General features: G+C 38.3%; 2 protein-coding genes across 2 annotated transcripts in view; both read right to left on the bottom strand.

Annotated features, from left to right (window-relative positions):
• The window catches only part of Arsj (arylsulfatase family member J), a 54,365-nt gene that overhangs the window by 4,966 nt on the left and 31,168 nt on the right, over positions 1-18,231 (bottom strand). The gene's annotated exons all lie outside the window — the stretch shown is intronic.
• LOC122123186 (pseudouridine-5'-phosphatase-like) lies at positions 16,850-17,533 on the bottom strand. The gene has a single exon (XM_042697590.1). The coding sequence runs from the start codon at positions 17,531-17,533 to the stop codon at positions 16,850-16,852; it is 684 nt and encodes a 227-aa protein (XP_042553524.1).

Here is an 18,231-nt window from a genome sequence, read left to right as displayed (position 1 = left end):
TTTCCATATTTGAAATGTAAATAAGAAGATTACTAGCAGATATGCTAATGATTCTTCCATGATTAGCTATTGTTCCAAGTTTAATTATGGCAAGTCCTTCTAAATATATTGCTATCCTGTCTTCTCCCAAAATATTGGTGACTTTATCTGTAGTTCCTTATTGGAAGAGTAGATTTAACAGTGACCACCATTATACTCTCACCATGGGATAATGAATATGTGTAGTCTTTAGACATTTACACATACATAGAACACAATAAAATATTATGTAAGAATAACTTACAATGAAGAGGTTTAGAATACACGAATCAAAGTGGACCTAACTTTCATTATTTGAAAGTAATTTACTTTAGAACATTAGTCAAATTCTTTTCTAATGCAGTCTACAGAACAATACAATTTACTGTAACATTAAAAAAAATGTGAAGTCTGGCACTGGTGGATCATACCTGTAATCTTAACTACTCAGGAGTCTGGGATCTGGGGATGGCAGTTTGAGGCCAGACTGAGCAGGAAAGTCCCTGAGATTCTTATCTCTAATAAACTACTCAAAAAAGTTAGAATTGGCCGGGCGTCGGTGGCTCATGCCTATAATCCTAGCTACTCAGGAGGCTGAGATCTGAAGATGGTGGTTCAAAGCCAGCCCAAGCAGGAAAGTCCATGAGACTCTTACCTCCAATAAACCACTCAGAAAACCGGAAGTGGCTCTGTGGCTCAAGTGGTAGAGCACTCGCCTTGAGCTGAAGAGCTGAGGGACAGTGCCCAGGCCCAGAGTTCAAGCCTCATGACTGACAAAATAAAAAGTTAGAATTGGTGCTGTGGCTCAAGTGGTAGAGCACTCATTTACGCAAAGAAATTTAGAGACAATGCCCAGGCCTACAGTCCAGCCCTAGGACTGACAAAGGAAAAAAAACACAAAAAAGTGAAATGAACCACATGTCAGCTAATTTTAAATGTCAAACTGGCTAAAGCATGGTATCCAGATATCTGGCCAACCATTCTTCTATATTTATTTTTTTAAATGCTTTTGAGGTGAGATTAACATTTAAATCAGGGAAGTCTGATAATTATAATAAAGTAATCTGTTTATGAGACTCACCCTTTACAGTATGGGTGGGCCTCATGAAATCAGCTGAGAAACATAAAGAATAATCTCTCCTTAATAAAGAATTGTGTCAATACATGGTTACTGATTTTGAATTGAAATAGGAACCCTTGGACTAAGTCCTTAAAATTAACCTCTGTCCCTTTTTTCTCTCTGTCTAGGTGTGTGTGTGTGTGTGTGTGTGCATATGTGAACCTGTGTCAATACATTCTGTTGGATCCATTCTACTTTCTTTTTCAAGAAAATAATAACTATTGCAACAGTGAGATGTACAAGTTTTTATGTCGAAAAATGAACTTTACAACTTTGTGGGGGGGGGGGGAAGAAGGGGAGAATTGGGTAGGGGAGCGGGGGTGGGGGGGGGTGATGGGAAGAGATGGGAAGGTGAAACAAAGGAGGAGGCTACAATGCTTGATAAGAAATGTACTCATTATCTTGCCCATGTAATTGTAACCCTTCTGTACATTATTTTCACAATAAAAGAAGAAAATCATAACTTGATACAAATTTTCAGTTGTAATAGCAAAAGTTGTCTTTAAAAGTGTCTTATAAATGCATTCACTTTTAGCCCACTTATTTATTGGGCAATTGTTTCTTTGAGGATTTGTTGTTGGGGGATTTAAGTTTTGAGTTCCAAGTATATCTTACTCTGAAGAGGAAAGAAGGATGGCCAATAGACACACGAAGAAATGCTCAACCTCTCTAGCCATAAAAGAAATGCAAATCAAAACAACATTGAGATACCACCTCACTCCAGTTAGAATGGCTATAATCAAGAATTCTAACAACAACAGATGCTGGAGGGGATGTGGACAGAAGAGAACCTTACTGCATTGTTGGTGGGAGTGTAAACTTGTTCAACCACTTTGGAAAGCAGTATGGAGGTTCCTCAAAAGACTCCACATAGAGCTCCCCTATGACCCAGCAATCCCACTTTTGGGCATTTACCCAAATGTTTACAAACAAGACCACACTAAAGCTACCAGCACGACTATGTTTATTGCAGCATTATTTACTATAGCTAAGATATGGAACCAACCCAGGTGCCCCTCAGTAGATGAATGGATCAAGAAAATGTGGTATATATACACAATGGAATTCTATGCCTCCATTAGAAAGAATGACATTGCCCCATTTGTTAGGAAATGGAAAGGCTTGGAAAAAATTATATTAAGTGAATTAAGCCAGGCCCAAAGAAACATAGGTCCCATGGTTTCCCTTATTTGCAATATCTAGTATATGTCTGAGTCAAGCAGAAAAGGTCAGATAAGTTGATGTTAGGGAAATGAACCCTAAGATATGTATTCAAATGTTTTTTTCTTTCATGCGATTGTTTCTAACACATCTATAAGATTATTTCTTTGTTGCTTTTTATGTCCCTCCCCCACAGTATAACCCCTGCTTTCAGTGTATTTGATGTCGGTATAATTTGTGGAGGGGAAGGGGAAAAACAAATCGTTTAAATAGGGATACAGGTGGACCCATTGCAACAATGAGATGTACAAGTCATTATGTCGAAAAATGAACTTTACAACTTTGGTGGGGGGGAGGGGTAACGGGGAGGATTGGGGGAGGCGAGGGGAGGATGGGAAGGGATGGGAAGGGGAAACAAAGGAGGAGGCTACAATGCTTGATAAGAAATGTACTCAGTATCTTGCCCATGTAATTGTAACCCCTCTGTACAATATTTTCACAATAAAAAAATAAATAATAAATGTATTCACTTTTGAATGATATTGATCATTGATTTTCTTGAACTAAATTTTAAGGATAAAATAATATGAAAGTTGAAATATGAAGAAAATAGCTGAAATCTTCATGATCAAGGAGATCACAGTAAACCTAATTCTTTTCTTTAAAAGGAAATAGTAGAAGAAATTGAAAGTAAGACAAAATACTTTTGCTTGTAGCAATGCAAATGAATTTTGTTCAATAAGATACACTTGATCTCTTCCCTATACAAAAGATCATTCCAAACAGTTTATTTTATACATAGTAACCAGCTTTTTCTTCACATTTTCATTTGAAATAGAATTGGAATTTTAATTGTTTCCTCTTTAATTAATGGCTTTAATAGGAATATTTGAGTAGGAATATTTGTACCCTTTGAACTTGCACATTAACAAGAAAAACAATAGCACATTAAAAAAAATCAAAACAACCCAATGAACAAATTTTGAAGCCCAAATACAAACAGCCATGCTGTGGTGAGTTCTTTGTTGGTTTCCCTTCAAATATCCATTCCTGTCAATATGTCAGGAAAGGCCAGAAATTACTACAATTTTAGGTAGAATGCTGATGTTTTACTTCTATAATCCTAACTCCTCAGGAAACAAAGATCCAGAGGACCAAAATAATTTGCTTTGCTCTTATTGGAATCATGAACTAAAAATAAATGAGAGCACAATAAAAAAATAAATGAGAGGTAAGTTCTTTCTAACACTATTCTCCTAATTGTGTAAAGAAAGTAAGAAGTAAGTGACTGTTTATTCCTTCAATCTTTCTGGTGTCTTTTCTCCAGTTTAATATCTAACTCCTTTATATTTTTCTTGAATTGGAAAGAACAGAGTCTTTGATCTCCAAATTTAAAAAGAACAGAAATCCTAAATGTAAACATGTCTTCTAACCACTTGCATAAAGACATGCTCATACCAAGAGCATTTCGCACATCCAATGTCATTTTAATACCATAGCACATGTAATTGAAAGACAAGAATGTCAACATATTGAATATAACCCAAATATCATGTTTTGAAATGGACCAGCATCCAAAATTATGCACACAGTCTCCACTGAACATTTTAGAGTTAAAAAAGAAATCAAGAAAGATGGGCTAATCAATACACAGTAAATGTGTCTATATGTTATATATATGCACATGACAGTAAATATGATTCATATATTTAATATACTATACTCTCCAAGTTTTATATCAAACTTACATAAATCTACATTACGTTTTGCCTCAAGAATACCAATGCATCCATAATATTTTGTATTTGCATAAATAGGACATTTTGTTTTCACACACAGTATTATAAGAAAACAAATGCAATATTTAAACTAATTTTGGTTATTTGAATTTATGACTCTTCTGGTTTCCTGTATGGTGGTTTCTGGATTTTTTTTTCTCTTTCTAAATGTGTTAAAAATTTCCATTAAAAAGTGACATTATTAAATTAACATACAGTATTTGAACCTTCAGCAATTACAGGTAAGGTATCAGCAAAGTGGAACGTAATCAAAGTTGGTGACTCACTCTACTACTTTATGAATAACAGATTCTATTGACGTAATGGAGAACACAAAAAATTTAATTTTCCTCAATAAAACATAAATAAATAATAATTTTTATATAATATTTATATATTCAAATATTTTAAGCCATAATTTTAGGTACTCTTAACAATGATTTAACATCGAAATAGTGGCTTTTTAAAAAAAAAATTGGGAGATGGTAAACGTCCTAAACAAGTATTGCAGAATTTAACGAAAATGAATAGAAGAAAGTTGAACAGGTTTTGTCTAAGAGGGTGGGGTAGGGCTTACGAGGTGAATGGAGAGAGGAAGGGTGGACAAAAGCAGCTTCAACAGAGGAGAAATCCAGACTGGGTAACTGGAGGGGAAGGGTGGGGCAGGGAGAGAAGGGGCGAACAAAGGAAGAGGTGAAATTGAACAAGGTGCATAGTACTCAGCAAATGGTGTGTCCAATGGAAACCCCTTTGTACAACTACTTAAAAAGCAGTAATAAATTCAATAACCAAAAACATAAGATTCTATAATTCAGAAGTCTCTTAATAAAACATCTTTATCTTTTATTTTGAGAATATTAAAACAAAACGTTTGAGCAAGTGTAATATAGCAAAATACTACTACTGTATCTTTCTGGATATAAAATATGTCCCTTAATCACAGGGTTTTGAAAAGTAAGACTTTAAAGTTTTAGCAAGCCTAAAAGACTTCTCTATATCACCAAAGGTTTGGAAAAAAATTTTTTATTATTATTAAGCCTCAGTATGGGGCTTAAACTTAGAGCCAGGGAGTGTCCCTTAGCTTTTTTTGCTCAAGACTGGCACTCTACCACTTGAGCCAAAGCTAAACCTCTAGCTTTTTGTGATTAATTGGAAATAATAACTAGTATACATCTGAGACAAGCAGAAAAGGTCAGATAAGATGATGATAGGTGAAATGAACCCCAAGATAAAAACACAAATGTTTTTTTTTCTTTCTTGCTATTGTTTCTAACGTATTTATAAGGTGATTTTTTTTTTTTGTTGCTTTGTATGTCCCTCCCTCGCGGTATAATCCATGTTTTCACTGTATTTGATGTTGGTATAATTTGGGACAGGGAAGGGAAAAAACAAATTGTTTAAATAGGGATACAGGTGGACCCACTGCAACAATGAGATGTACAAGATGCTATGTTGAAAAATGAACTTTACAACTTTGGCAGGGTGGGGGGAGTTTATTTGTGGAGATGGGAGGGAAGGGATGGTAGGGGAAAAACGAAGAAGGCAACAGTGCTTGATAAGACATGTACTCATTACCTTGATCATGTAACTGTAACCCCTTTGTATGGTATTTTCACAATAAAAAACTTACTAAAAAAAAAAAAGAGTCTCATGGACGTTCCTGCTGGCTTCAAACTGCAACCTTCAGATCTGTCTCCTATGTAGTTAGCATTACACCTGAACCAGGGAGGAAAACTTTATTCATTCATGTGCCTTTCTTCAAAAACTTCCTTAGAGTTAACAAATATGTAAGCATTCTTGGAACTCTTACAGGTATATTCAATGTCACATTTCCTAGTACCTATGCTGTGTTATTCTACACAGCAAGTGCTTCTATAGAAAATGTTCGGTTCATAGTTGAAAACAGTCAGGATTCTAGACTATTTTCCCAGCATTACATCATCCCTGTCTTATTCCTGGGAATTGCTTGTTTATGGTGCACTACTGGTTTTATGCCAATTATGGCAGGCTATCATATTTGAGCAGCATATATTGGAAAAGTTAATAGCTCTATAGTTCTGAGAGCTCTGTGAAGCATCTGCTGTGTAACAGAAAGACTGCAGCCATTCCTGACTGCTTCTCAGCTTGACATGTAATATTTACATTTTCTGAGGGCCCGCATGGCAACAAAGCTCAAATGGTTTCTTAAAGTTCACTAGTATAACATTTGCTATCTCTCAGCAATACTTTCTGGCTAGAATTTAAGATATGGTCAATAATAGAGAATGTCTCTTTCAAGTCTGTCTGTCTGTATGTGTGTGTGTGTGTGCATATTTTTCCACCTGTACTGAGGCTTGAATTCTTGGGTGCTGTCCTGCAGCTTTATCCACTGAAGGCTAGCCTTCTTCCATGTGAGCCACAGATCTATGACTGGCTTTTCGCTGGTTAATTGGAGGTAAGACCTTTCCTGCCTGGGTTGGCTGCAGACCACGTTCCCCAGATTTCAGCCTCCTGAGTAGCTAGGATCGCAAGAGTGCGCCACCTGAACCTGGCTCCACTTGATTTTAAAATAAGGAATATGAGGGAGTTTTCTTTCCTCTAGGTTTTTCCTCCTTTTAATCGGAGAAAGGAGTCCAGCTGAAGCTCTATGGAGCCACAGCCACACGCGATACACACAGGTACACACTATGGTTTCTCTGGAAATAAAAGGAAGTCCACATAAAATGTATCGAAAAAGTGATTACACAGAGCTAATAATATCAGCTGCCCCTAAGGAGGAATGAGCTTCTGGAAGAGCAGATCCTCCATTTCCTCCTCTATGAAGCGATTTAGATATGCTGAACTCTCCTGAAGGAAACCCTTCACACAGAAGAAAGGAAGAAAGGAATTTTCTCTCCACAATCAGCTTTGCTTTCATACTCTTCCAACACCTGCTCACCTCCTGCATCCTTCTCCCTGCTCGTGGTCCTCTGGGGACCTATCACAGCTCAGGTATTAAACCCCAGCCTGACTAGTAGTAGGTTTGGTTTGGTAATAAGAAAAGCCTATGGAGAAACATAAAAAAGTGACGTTGAATTATTCCACACGAACAGCTGGGAGATCAAAATTGAAAGAAAGAAGAAAAAAAGTGGAACAGAAGGAGAAAGGGAGGAAAGAATATGAGAAGGAAGCAGAGAGGAAGAGAGGGAAAGAGAGTGGGGAGAAGGGGAAGAGAGAAGGAAGGAGAGAAAGAAAGACAGCTAGACACTGATTTTGCTCTAAAGGCTGCAAATTCTGGAAGTATGTAAAATCTGTTGGGTCATTCATGTAAATATCAAAACTGCTGCAGTGATAGTTTCCTTTAATTTTATCACCACCGGTTATAAAGGCTTGTACATGAAGATGCTGTGCCTGCCTTCCTGAGCTAGAGAGGCAGATGAAAGGGCCTCTTGCTCTGGAATTTGTTCTCAGACAGTGTTGTATTCAGCGTACATTTGTGTAGCCGAAGCAGCATGGCAATGGTATTGAGAACTTCTGTTCCTTGTACTAAATGGTGCCACCTCTGTCCATGAGTAAGAATTGGGAAGAAGAATTTGCAAGCAAATTGGGTAAATAAAAGTTTCCTATGTTTGAGAAAGTAAACGTAACTAGGCATTGGTGGTTCATGCCTATAATCCTTGCCACTCAGGTAGCTGAGATCTGAGGATCAAGGTTCAAGCCAGCCAATGCAGGAAGGTCTGTGGGAATCTTATTTCCAATTAGCCACCTACAATCTGGAAATGGATTTGGGGCTCAAAGGGTAGAGGTTAGCTTCTTTTTAAAAAGTGGTAGAGGACTAGCCTCTTGAAAAAAAATAATCAAAATTAGGGTCAGAGCCTAGGCCCTGAGTTCAAGCTCCAGGATTGGCACAGAAAAATGTAAAAATATAATTAATTAATGTAACAGACTGAAGGAAAATTAATCTTAAGGGTTATAATTGAATTTAAATCCAAGAACAGAAAGCTATAAAAAATGTAGGGGAACAGGAGAAGTGGTAAACCTAGAATCCTGATGATACAAGAGGTGGAGAAAAGATCATGGATCAAGACCAACGTCAACAAAAAATCAGTGATATTCACTCAAACACAGACGAGATGTGGTAGCACATGCCTATAATCCCATTTATTTAAGAAACTTGTGGCTGTACCCCTTCCTCCCCCAACCCCTGCCCCCAACAGAAGTATCACAGTCCAAAGCAGGCCATGCAAAAACATCAGTTTTTTTTAAAAGAAGAACCCCTGTTTTCACTGTATTCGATGTTGGTATAATTTGTGGAGGGGAAGGGAAAAAACAAATAGTTTAACTAGGGATACAGGTGGACCCACTGCAACAATGAGATGTACAAGTCGTTATGTCGAAAAACGAACTTTACAACTTTGAGGGGAAAGGGGGGAGATGGGAAAGGATGGGAAGGGGAAACAAAGGAGGAGGCAACAATGCTTGATAAGAAATGTACTCATTACCTTGCCCATGTAATTGTAACCCCTCCATACAGTATCTTCACAACAAAATAAAAAAATTAAATTAAAGAAAAGAACTTGGGGTGGGGCTCAATGACACAGAGTCACTTGCCTAGCAAGCACAAAACCCTGAGTTCAGTTCCCAGTACTGCAAATAAACAGAATCAAATGAACAAAGAACCATACTTATCACCTAGTCCTCTAGACTGTTTTAGAATATTCCTAGTAGGGGGAGATTCAGTTACTCATCCAGACAGCTTATTTTCCTTCTGAAGCATTGATTCACTGGAAATAATTTATTGGGATTCATTTAAGTTCTATTTTCCTGGAACCTTGATTAGTGGTGAGTTCCTTGGAAATTACAATTCTTCTCACTACATGAGCAAGATTAACCATGCTTCTGAGATTTCTATTATTTCAGCCTATCCACATGCTGAAAGGTATTTGAGATCGTCAGTGTCCTTTTAAAATCTGCCACCTTGATCACATTGTTAGAGATGTGGTCTCAGCAGTGTGAAGTTCAATGGGATTGCTAATTGCTAGGTTCCTTGATCTGAAACAGATACTTCAGTTCTCTCATGGCAGCACACTAGAGCAGGAGCCTTCACGCAGATGAAACCCAAGGCATTTTCTTCCCTGCTAAACTCTTCTTAAACCAGGTATTCTGCATCTTGTAGGGGGTCAGTTTATTTTGTGAATCTACACAGAGAAGTTCCCATTTCTTTTAAGTGGATAGAGGTACTGGGGGTTGAGCTAGGTGCATTTTTAGGCAGGAGCTTTACTTCTTCTTTTTATTTATTTTTTTGTGTGTCAGTTGTGAGGCTTGAACTCTGGGCTTGGGTGCTGTCCCTCAGCTCTTCAGCTCAAGGCAAGCACTCTACCACTTGAGCCACAGCACCAGTTCCAGTTTTCTGGTAGTTTATTGGAGATCAGGGTCTCACAAACTTTCCTGCCCGGGCAGCTTTGAACCCTGATCCTCAGAGCTCAGCTTCCTGAGATGCTAGGATTACAGGTGTGAACCATTAGCACCTGGCAAGTTATTTTTATTAATAAAAACTAATCAGCATACATTAACTATGCAAAGGAATTTCACTGTGATGCTTATAACATGAACATACTATGATCAGATAATGTCATCATATTACTCTTTTTTAACTGCTTCCTCCTTTTCAATAGTTTTGTTCCATTGTACTGTTTTCCTACATACATTTAATATATTCTAATATGTCATAATGATAAAATGAGGGCTGTTTGGGGGCATATTGTTGAGTGGTAACAGTGGAAAGAAAATGGTTACAGAAGAATATTACTTTATTTTTTAAGCTAAGGTCTCACATTTATATCCACTCTAGCCTATACCATCCTATTTATACTTCCTATAATTTAATTGAGTTGGAGTCTTGTAACTTTTTGCCCTGGCCAGCTTCTAACCAAAATCCTCCTGATTTCCACCTTCTAAGTAGATGGGATTACAGGCATGAGCCACCATGTTTGGCAAGAATTTCTCATTTATCAGTTCTTTATCTCATTCTTCCTACTATTTAAAGTCTAAAAGTTATTTGCTTTTGTCAGCCAATATATATTGGTGATTCCTTCTATTCACTTGGGAAAATGTCAGTGTCTTTAAACTAAATTTTGTGTTAAGGGATTTGAAGATGAAGAACTGGCATGGAACAAAGCCTTAGGAGTATGTTTTTTTAATTTAAAAGCATTACCTTTGCTACAAGTCTTATTGAAATTGGAATAGGATGTATGTTTAGTTTCCCCTGATATACGGCATGCTAGAACAAATTTACCTGATATATTTTGGATGTGATTTCTTCTCAAGTAACCTAAGATGAATTCTAATGATCAGCAATTCTTTTAGTAACCTACTCTATAACAATCAGTTAACTCATCAAAAAGTTATTTTATTCTTAGTTCAGACAACTTTAATCCATCTATTGGCTAACCTTGTTTCTCAAATGTATGTTTTTCTTTTATGAAATTGAGATGTAATACATATTCAGTATTAGGGCAGACTTGTTATTATAAGTCTTCAGTGACTACTTTAAAACATTTTCAGCACGTTTTAATGCCCAGAATTGAACACATCATTTAATCCATTCTAAATTAAGCTAATGGTTCGAATCCTTCAACCCATGTCAAGTGCTTCAGTACCGAGTAACCCTGAGTGAGGTAGTGCTGAAAATAAGCACTAGAGGGCGATAGAACGCTGAGAAACAGTTCTAGGACTGACCGTGTTGGCGATACCAATAGACCAATAGGACCTTTCTTCAAAGAATGCAAGCCCTCTGATAAGAATGGCAAACCCAAGCCTACCTGGAATCCTGGTTTAGATCATGCTCACAAAAGAACTTGGGTAGAGTTTTACCATGTTCATGTGGATCAGCCAGCCAGGACTCAACTGAACCACAAAGCAATGCTATGACATATTTTGGAAGTCTGTTATCAATGCCAGATGAAATAGCCTTGAGAAGAGGAGTCTGGGTATCATGGTTGAAGTCTGTGTTCAAAGCTCAGATCAACAAAGTGCAGGATCTGTAAACATTGGCTACAGGTCTTTGTTCGGAGCATCTACTAGACGTCTAGCCATGAAGCAACTATCCATTCTTGGAATGATGTTTTTTGTTTTAAAGTAGTATCGTTACATTACAAATAACAAAGGGGAAAACAGGGGCTTAAGAAATTTAAGTAGTGGAGCTAGGACGTGGACAGATATCAATTGAGCGGAAAAGCACTTACTCTCCATTCTGAATGGCCAGATTCCATAGGAGAACTCGGGAAGGGAATATGGTCGAAAGCCTGGTACAGGCAATCTCTTCCAAGACCTGGTCGCCTCTCTTAGAACTTGTGTAGAGATAATGCATCTCATTTGGGGTTTGTTTTTTTGCTACTGATACCTGTTTGCATTGTCTCTTGCCATTGGGATTTCTGTTATGTTTAAGGACAATGTAATGAAAATATTCTGAGAAGGACTTCAATTTTCTCTTAAAGTTTTGAAGTCAATATACATGCTGTGAGCTTTGTGTAGTTCTATGTACTTAATAGAAACAGTGTGAAGATTCTCTAACCAGTTTAATATTAAATAGGACCTGTACCTTTGACTCAAATATTAGCCATGAATTTCACGAGCGGCCACATGAAAAAACAGATATTTAGGAATTAATGGAGGAAATATTTGAAGGAGATAAAATCATGCTTAAATTTAGCATCTGTAAAGCTAATTTTAGGTAGATGAAAAAATGGAAAGGATGAATTAATAGGATCTAAAACTGATGAGCCTTCCACAAGTTATGAGTGAAAACAAAGAGCTATGAAAAAAACAATCCAAGTAATTCAGAAAGATATCTCAAGCAATACTGAGGTCCCTGGTATTGGAGAAACATGAGATGTTTGAATAAAATTGTTCAAGAAAACAGAGTTTAAGAATTCAGAATGACAGCAGTTTTAGAAGTATTGGGAGCATTCTAAGACATTTGTTGCAACTGATTCAAATTTTTCCATGACGTTAATGAACAATGTTTCCATAGCAGCTTTCTCTCATCCAAAAATAAACAACAGACTTTCCCAGGCAGATGGAAAACAGACAAAATTAATCAGATTTACGAACTAATATTTATAATATTTGCTTGAATCTTCATTTTTATAAGTATATGGATTTTCAAGTGCCTATAAAAGAAATGAAACTATATATATACAACATATATCTAAATATCACATATCTTTATAATGTATGTAATATTGCATATGTAATATGTAATATTGCATTGTCTTTCATAGTTTGAATTTCTATGGCTCTGAGATGGATTTCTATGATATTTAGATATAAATATTTCTATGTACATATGTATTAAATATGTATATGTATTAAATATGTATATGTATATAAATATGGCTAAATATTACATACATGTATATACATATATCTAAATATTACATAGATATTTGTATGCATCTACATATTGCACATACACAGTCCACTTCTAGCTCTAAATACTATAATTGTTTAATTTTTATGTCAAGCAAAACCTCTAGAATGTTTTGTTTCATGATACGAAAATTTCTTCCCTTATTTCATTTCAGATGAAATAACTATATCTTACAAATCCACATCCATTTCCTTAAACTAGCTGCATAAATTATCTGGAAGTTAAAGATTTCTCCTGTTTTGTTTTTTTTTAGGGGCATGTATGGATCTACAGATGTTACCAGTAGGTGATTTATGTTACAGCTCAGTTCCACTGATACTAGCATCTAACTTGCTGTGAGCTGAGCCATGGCTTTGATAAGCAGCGCTGTTTCTAAAGTGTGTTGAATACCTATAAACCTATGTTCTAGGAACCAGAGGCCTGCAACCTTTCACAAGTGATTTTGAATTCATTCTACTGCAATGATGAACATCTCTCCTTTTGCTATTTTCTGGATACATATCTGTCTGGAGTTATTTTATTACCTTCTTTCATTGTATAAACCTATCTATGTTCTTTTTATTCTCTTCTCAATTTCTTCGGCATATGGGACCATATAACATCTGCTTTCAAATGCATGCCAGATGGATTAACATTGATTATTGGGGGAAAAAAATCTGAGGAAAAGGAGACCGAGGTACTTTTAATACCATCAGAAGAGAAAGAAGAACTATAAAGCAGATAGTGATTGTTAGGAAGAAACTAAAACCACAGGTCAGAGTTTCAGCAGATCCAATAGCATGGCAAAAACTCAGTTTATACTGGGCTTAAAAACACTCTGCACTTATTTTTCTCTTTCCCAAATTCTAAGCAAAATCTACCAGAATACACTGGCAGTTTGGTTGCTATTATTAACTCAGTTTGGTCTTAAGTCTATATGGACTCAGGGTAATCTAAGTGATGACATAATTAAACAGGATATAGGATAGTAAAGGAGCCATCTTGGGGAATAAGGCCAGCTCTTCTTCTGGAGCTAAAGCTATAGTTTATGATTATGGTTATAATTAAACTATTGGGATGTGAGGAGCCTGGTTTTTCCCAGCACCAAACTCACATGGACAGAACTCAGTAAATACTATGTAAGTTATGACTAACATCTTAGAGGATGACCCAGTCCATATATCGCTTTGTTTAACCTTCAACATGGTTGTGATTCACATTTATAGCTCAAGCTATAGCTGAGGTTTAGGAGAAGAAATCTAGTGAAAATCACCTACCCCCAACGTAATACTTTAAACCAGACCTTTTCAATGCCAAATAAGTTATTTAATACCACATCCAGTATGATTCCCACCTTTTGCTTCCTTTTCAAAAATGTCTAAACATGGTCAAGGTTGCAGGGATAAGAATGCTGGAGCTATATCTCTTAATGAAATTTTATGACCAAAAAACACTGTCCGTTGTTATCTCCCAGTCATAGAAGCTGCAAACTAATATTTTCTGAAGATAGTATTTTCCGAGCCATCTACGCTATGATGAGGGAACGATTTGTTGAAACGCGTTCAAATGCTTTTGTTTGGTTCTACTTATGGCCAAAGTTATTGCTGTATACCGAAGCTGGTAGTTTAGACTATAGCCATGGAAAACTGATCAAACCCTAACCACAGGAACTCTGACATTTATGAACTAGTGTTCCATCTATATGGGCTGTCAATGTCCAAGAGTGAAGAGTCATGGTTTCAAGTGAATGTGATGAGCTACAATGTAGCTCAGTGGTAAAATGCTTGCCCTAGAACATGCAATATCCTGGGTTCAATTCCCAGTACCAAAAGCAAACAAAAACAAACCAAAAAACCCCCAAATCTTCAAAGTATACTCATCTAAAACATCTTTGCCTAAGAAACTATCTTAGTACTTACTATTTTTTTGTAGTTGTTGGTTGTGGGGCTTGAACTCTGGGCCTGGGCGCTGTCCCTCAGCTCTTCAGCTCAAGGCTAGTGCTCTACTACTTGAGCCACAATGCCACTTCTGGTGTTCTGAGTGGTTTATTGGAGCTATGAGTCTCATGGACTTTCCTGTCAGGGCTGGCTTTGAACTGCCATCCTCAGATCTCAGCCTCCTGAATAGCTAGGATTACAGACGTGAGCCAACTGCACCCCTGGCATTAGTAGTCACTATTTTTGAACTAAAGATGAAAAATGTATGTTTATTAAAATTATGTATATTATATATACTATATATAAACATAATAGATAAACCTGTCTTCCAGCAATGCATCTTCCAAGACAGTTATATTCTTATGTTAAGCAAGTTGGGCTTGTTTTTATTTAAAGGCCTGAAAATCCTTCTGTCATAGCAATATTTAAGAGAAGTGCAAGGCAGATTTTAAAGGACAAGTTTTTAACTCTTGCTTTAAAAGAAATGTGTGTTCACTTTCACTTGGGGTAACATATGAAAATATATAGTTGAAATAGGGGATTGTTTGTAAAGTTTGAGCAGATCAATTAAGAATGTTGTTTTTCGTTTAAAAAGCCAAGGTGAATCTGCACCTAGGGTGGTCTCCTGGGAATCTCAGGTGCAGTCCTGAAGTGTCAGTGCTCCACCCTTCAATAAAATCTTCTAAGTTAAAAAAAAAAGAATGTTGTTTTTAATGGGTGCTGGTGGCTCACATGTACAATCCTAGATATTCAGAAGGTGGAAATCTGGAAGTTCACAGTTCCAAGCCAGTGTGAAAAGTCTGTGAAGGTCCATCTCAAAATAACTAGTAAGAAACAGACTGGAAAATGACTCAAGTGGCAGAACACAAATCTCACTACTGCTTCCACCTCTGTATATATGTGTATATATACACATACATGTGCATATGCATACATATATTTGGGTTATATATGCATATATATGTATATATACACATACATGTGCATATGTACACATATATGTATACTGTATAATATATAATATAGTATATATAAATACAAAATTATATATATGTAGAAGTGCGGTTCAGTGATTGAGTCCAGTCTTCAGCATAAAAATTAAGCCAGAGTGTGAGGCCTAAGTTCAAGTCCTCACAGACATATAAGAAAAGAACGCTATTTTTTAAGCACTGACAAAGATTTTAAATAAATTAACTTACAGATAAACCACTAAGATGCTATCATCTAATTTGCAAAGAACAGACAAGTACACAGTTTAAACAAGAATGCTGAATTTTCTAAGCTTAGGTAAAGTTGGTGAAAAGCTAGGTGCATTCATTAACACATCCCACCAGACATGCATAGGTTTTTAATGCATGGTTTCCAACACTTACAGAGCTGATAAACGGCTTAACAACAATAAAAGACAGAAAACCTTAGAAGGGAGTTGGAGTTAAGTTAGAAAAAGCTAGTGCTCCCTGCTCTGCTTTTTGAATGCCTTGCCTCATTTTTCCCCCTTTGGCAAACTAGAGCCCAGTTCCCGAGGCTGAGTAAATCTGCCTAAAAACATGATGACCGATTATGCAAAAAGTACTGCTTTGGTTCTCAGTCTTACCAAGTAGCAATTCAGAAATCAACATCTATTTTTATACTAACAAGTAGAAAATCCATGTTCTTCAAAGAGATAATTTTTTTCCTGAGACAGAAAACATTGTCCAACATAGATAAGCAGGTAGATAAAAAAAGAATTTGCTGCAGACATGTTCAGACAAAAAGTGCTGATGGTTTGGCTCATTGAGTCAGTGAGGAAAACATCCAAAGACATACTTGAAGTCACACACATACACAAAGAAACAAATTTAAAGCTACTCAGGGGCTTCACGTCACGGTCATCTCTAGCAAGGCATTTCCACCTAGATTTCAGAGCAGAGAGAATTACTACTTCCATCATTAGTTACAATTGCATGTTAAACGTCAATATTGCAGAAGGTGGAGTGATATACAATCTACAAATGGATATCTGTAGAGGGATATGCACCAGAGCAAATATGCATATCCAAATGCAGTTTACATTTTCCAGCTGCCGGTGCACATAGATGCTTATTTTGTCCTGGTGAATTGTGAGGTCAGACGCAGGCTTACACATATGCGTCCACCCACACATGTACAGCCACGTGTACAGGTGTTGGCAGGGGAGTATGCACGCAGGCATGCATGCGAATTCTTCTTTATCTTAAATGATATCCGCTTCATTATTCAGATGGAAAGCTAGAAAGATGTTCTGTGCTGTCTCTATTTCCCTTCAGATGTTAATTGGACTCCTGCCAACATTTGAGTGAACCAAGCCAATCTGGGCTAGAAAGGCTAACTTGAGCAGGCTAAATATAATGAGGAGACAGGTCTTGAATCAGGGGAAGGAAGATGTTTCCTTTCCTTTTGCAGCGTGGATCAGGGATGGGACCCAGAGCGGCAGAGACGACTCTGGGCCTCACTGGAAGGCAGGCAGACCAAACAGCTCCGGCTGGACATCCTCGAGGGAGTTCAGCACCAACGTGGCCTTTTTGGTCAAATCTCTATCCAAGTTCTCATCAGGAACCATGATGACCTGCATGCCAGCTGCCACAGCTGCGTCCACACCGTTGGGAGAATCTTCCAGAACTAGGCATTTTTCTGGCTCGACAGGAGGAGTGAACCTCTTGGCACAAGTGAGAAAGATATTAGGGGCTGGCTTGCTTTCGGCGACCTCGGGGTCATCGCCCACCACGATGTGATGAAACAAGCTAAATAGTTCCTTGTAGTTGGCTGTCTTCCTCTCGAAGGACTCGGTGCCCGCGCTGGTGGCCACCGCCAAGGGGATGTGGTGTTGGTGCAGGTGGCGGACGAGCCTCTCAGCCCCTGGCATGGCCTTGATGTGGGGACACAGCTCTTTCAGCATCTCCTGGCTCTCGTCCACCAGCTGCTCCTTGGCCATGGGGAGCTTGAGGATGTTGATGATGGTCTGCGCCGCTTCCGGCGCCCTGCAGCCCATCACCCGCGACTTGACCATCCAGTTGAACAGCTGCCCGTGGCGCTTGCAGATTTCCTGGAACACTTGGGTCTGCAGGGATTCGGTGTCCAGGAGCAGCCCGTCCATGTCAAAGATGACATGGGTGACAGGCTTGAGGGCAGTCATGGTGCGGCCTCCCCGGCACCTGTGGGTGTGGGAAGACCCCCCTCCACGCGCCCCTGGCCCGTGCGCCGACCGTTCCAGCGTGTTAACAGAAATAAGCATGATCAACAGTCCCTCCCTCCCTCCCGGTTCCCCTCCCTCCCTCCCTCCCTCTCCTCTCTCTCCTCTTTCCTTCCAGTCTCCTTCGTCTCTCTTTCACTCCCTTCCACCTCTTTCATTTCCTTCTTTTTCTCTTTTCTTCTCTCCTCTCCTGGAAACCGCTCCTTTCATTCCTCTCCTTTCCCTTCTCCTCCCCTCCCTTCTCCTCCCTTCCCTTCCTATTCCCTCCCCTCCCTCCTCCATTTTTAACTCTTCTTTCTTCTCTAATCCTTCTTCTCTCTCCCCGTCCCTGCTCTCTCTTCGTCTCCCTCTACTCTCTGTAATCTTTCCCCTTCTCCCCATTCTCCTCGTTGCCTTCCTCCTTTTCTTGTCTGTCTGCTCCTCCCCCTTTTTAACCTCCCTTTCCTCCCCGATCTTTCCTCTGTCTCTCTTCCCCACTCTATTTCTCCTCTCTGTCATCTTCTTCCCCTTTCCCCACCCCCTCTCTCTCCCTTTCCCTTTTGCCCGATCTCACTCAGCACCCCAAATATGATGCTTTCTGCATCTTCATAATCCAGTGGTCAGGAGGACAGGAAGCAAATTTCACTCTGTGTTGGAGGCAC

The sequence above is a fragment of the Dipodomys spectabilis genome, unplaced genomic scaffold (assembly GCF_019054845.1).
Source record: "Dipodomys spectabilis isolate Male_0828 unplaced genomic scaffold, ASM1905484v1 ptg000225l, whole genome shotgun sequence".
In the NCBI taxonomy this organism is placed as follows: domain Eukaryota; kingdom Metazoa; phylum Chordata; class Mammalia; order Rodentia; family Heteromyidae; genus Dipodomys; species Dipodomys spectabilis.
The sequence above is the reverse complement of the archived record's forward strand: the minus strand, read 5'-3'. Positions and strand labels throughout refer to the sequence as shown.

Coding starts and splice junctions, on each gene's coding strand:
- LOC122123186 (XM_042697590.1), bottom strand. CDS start 17,533: ATGACTGCCCTCAAGCCTGTCACCCATGTCATCTTTGACATGGACGGG.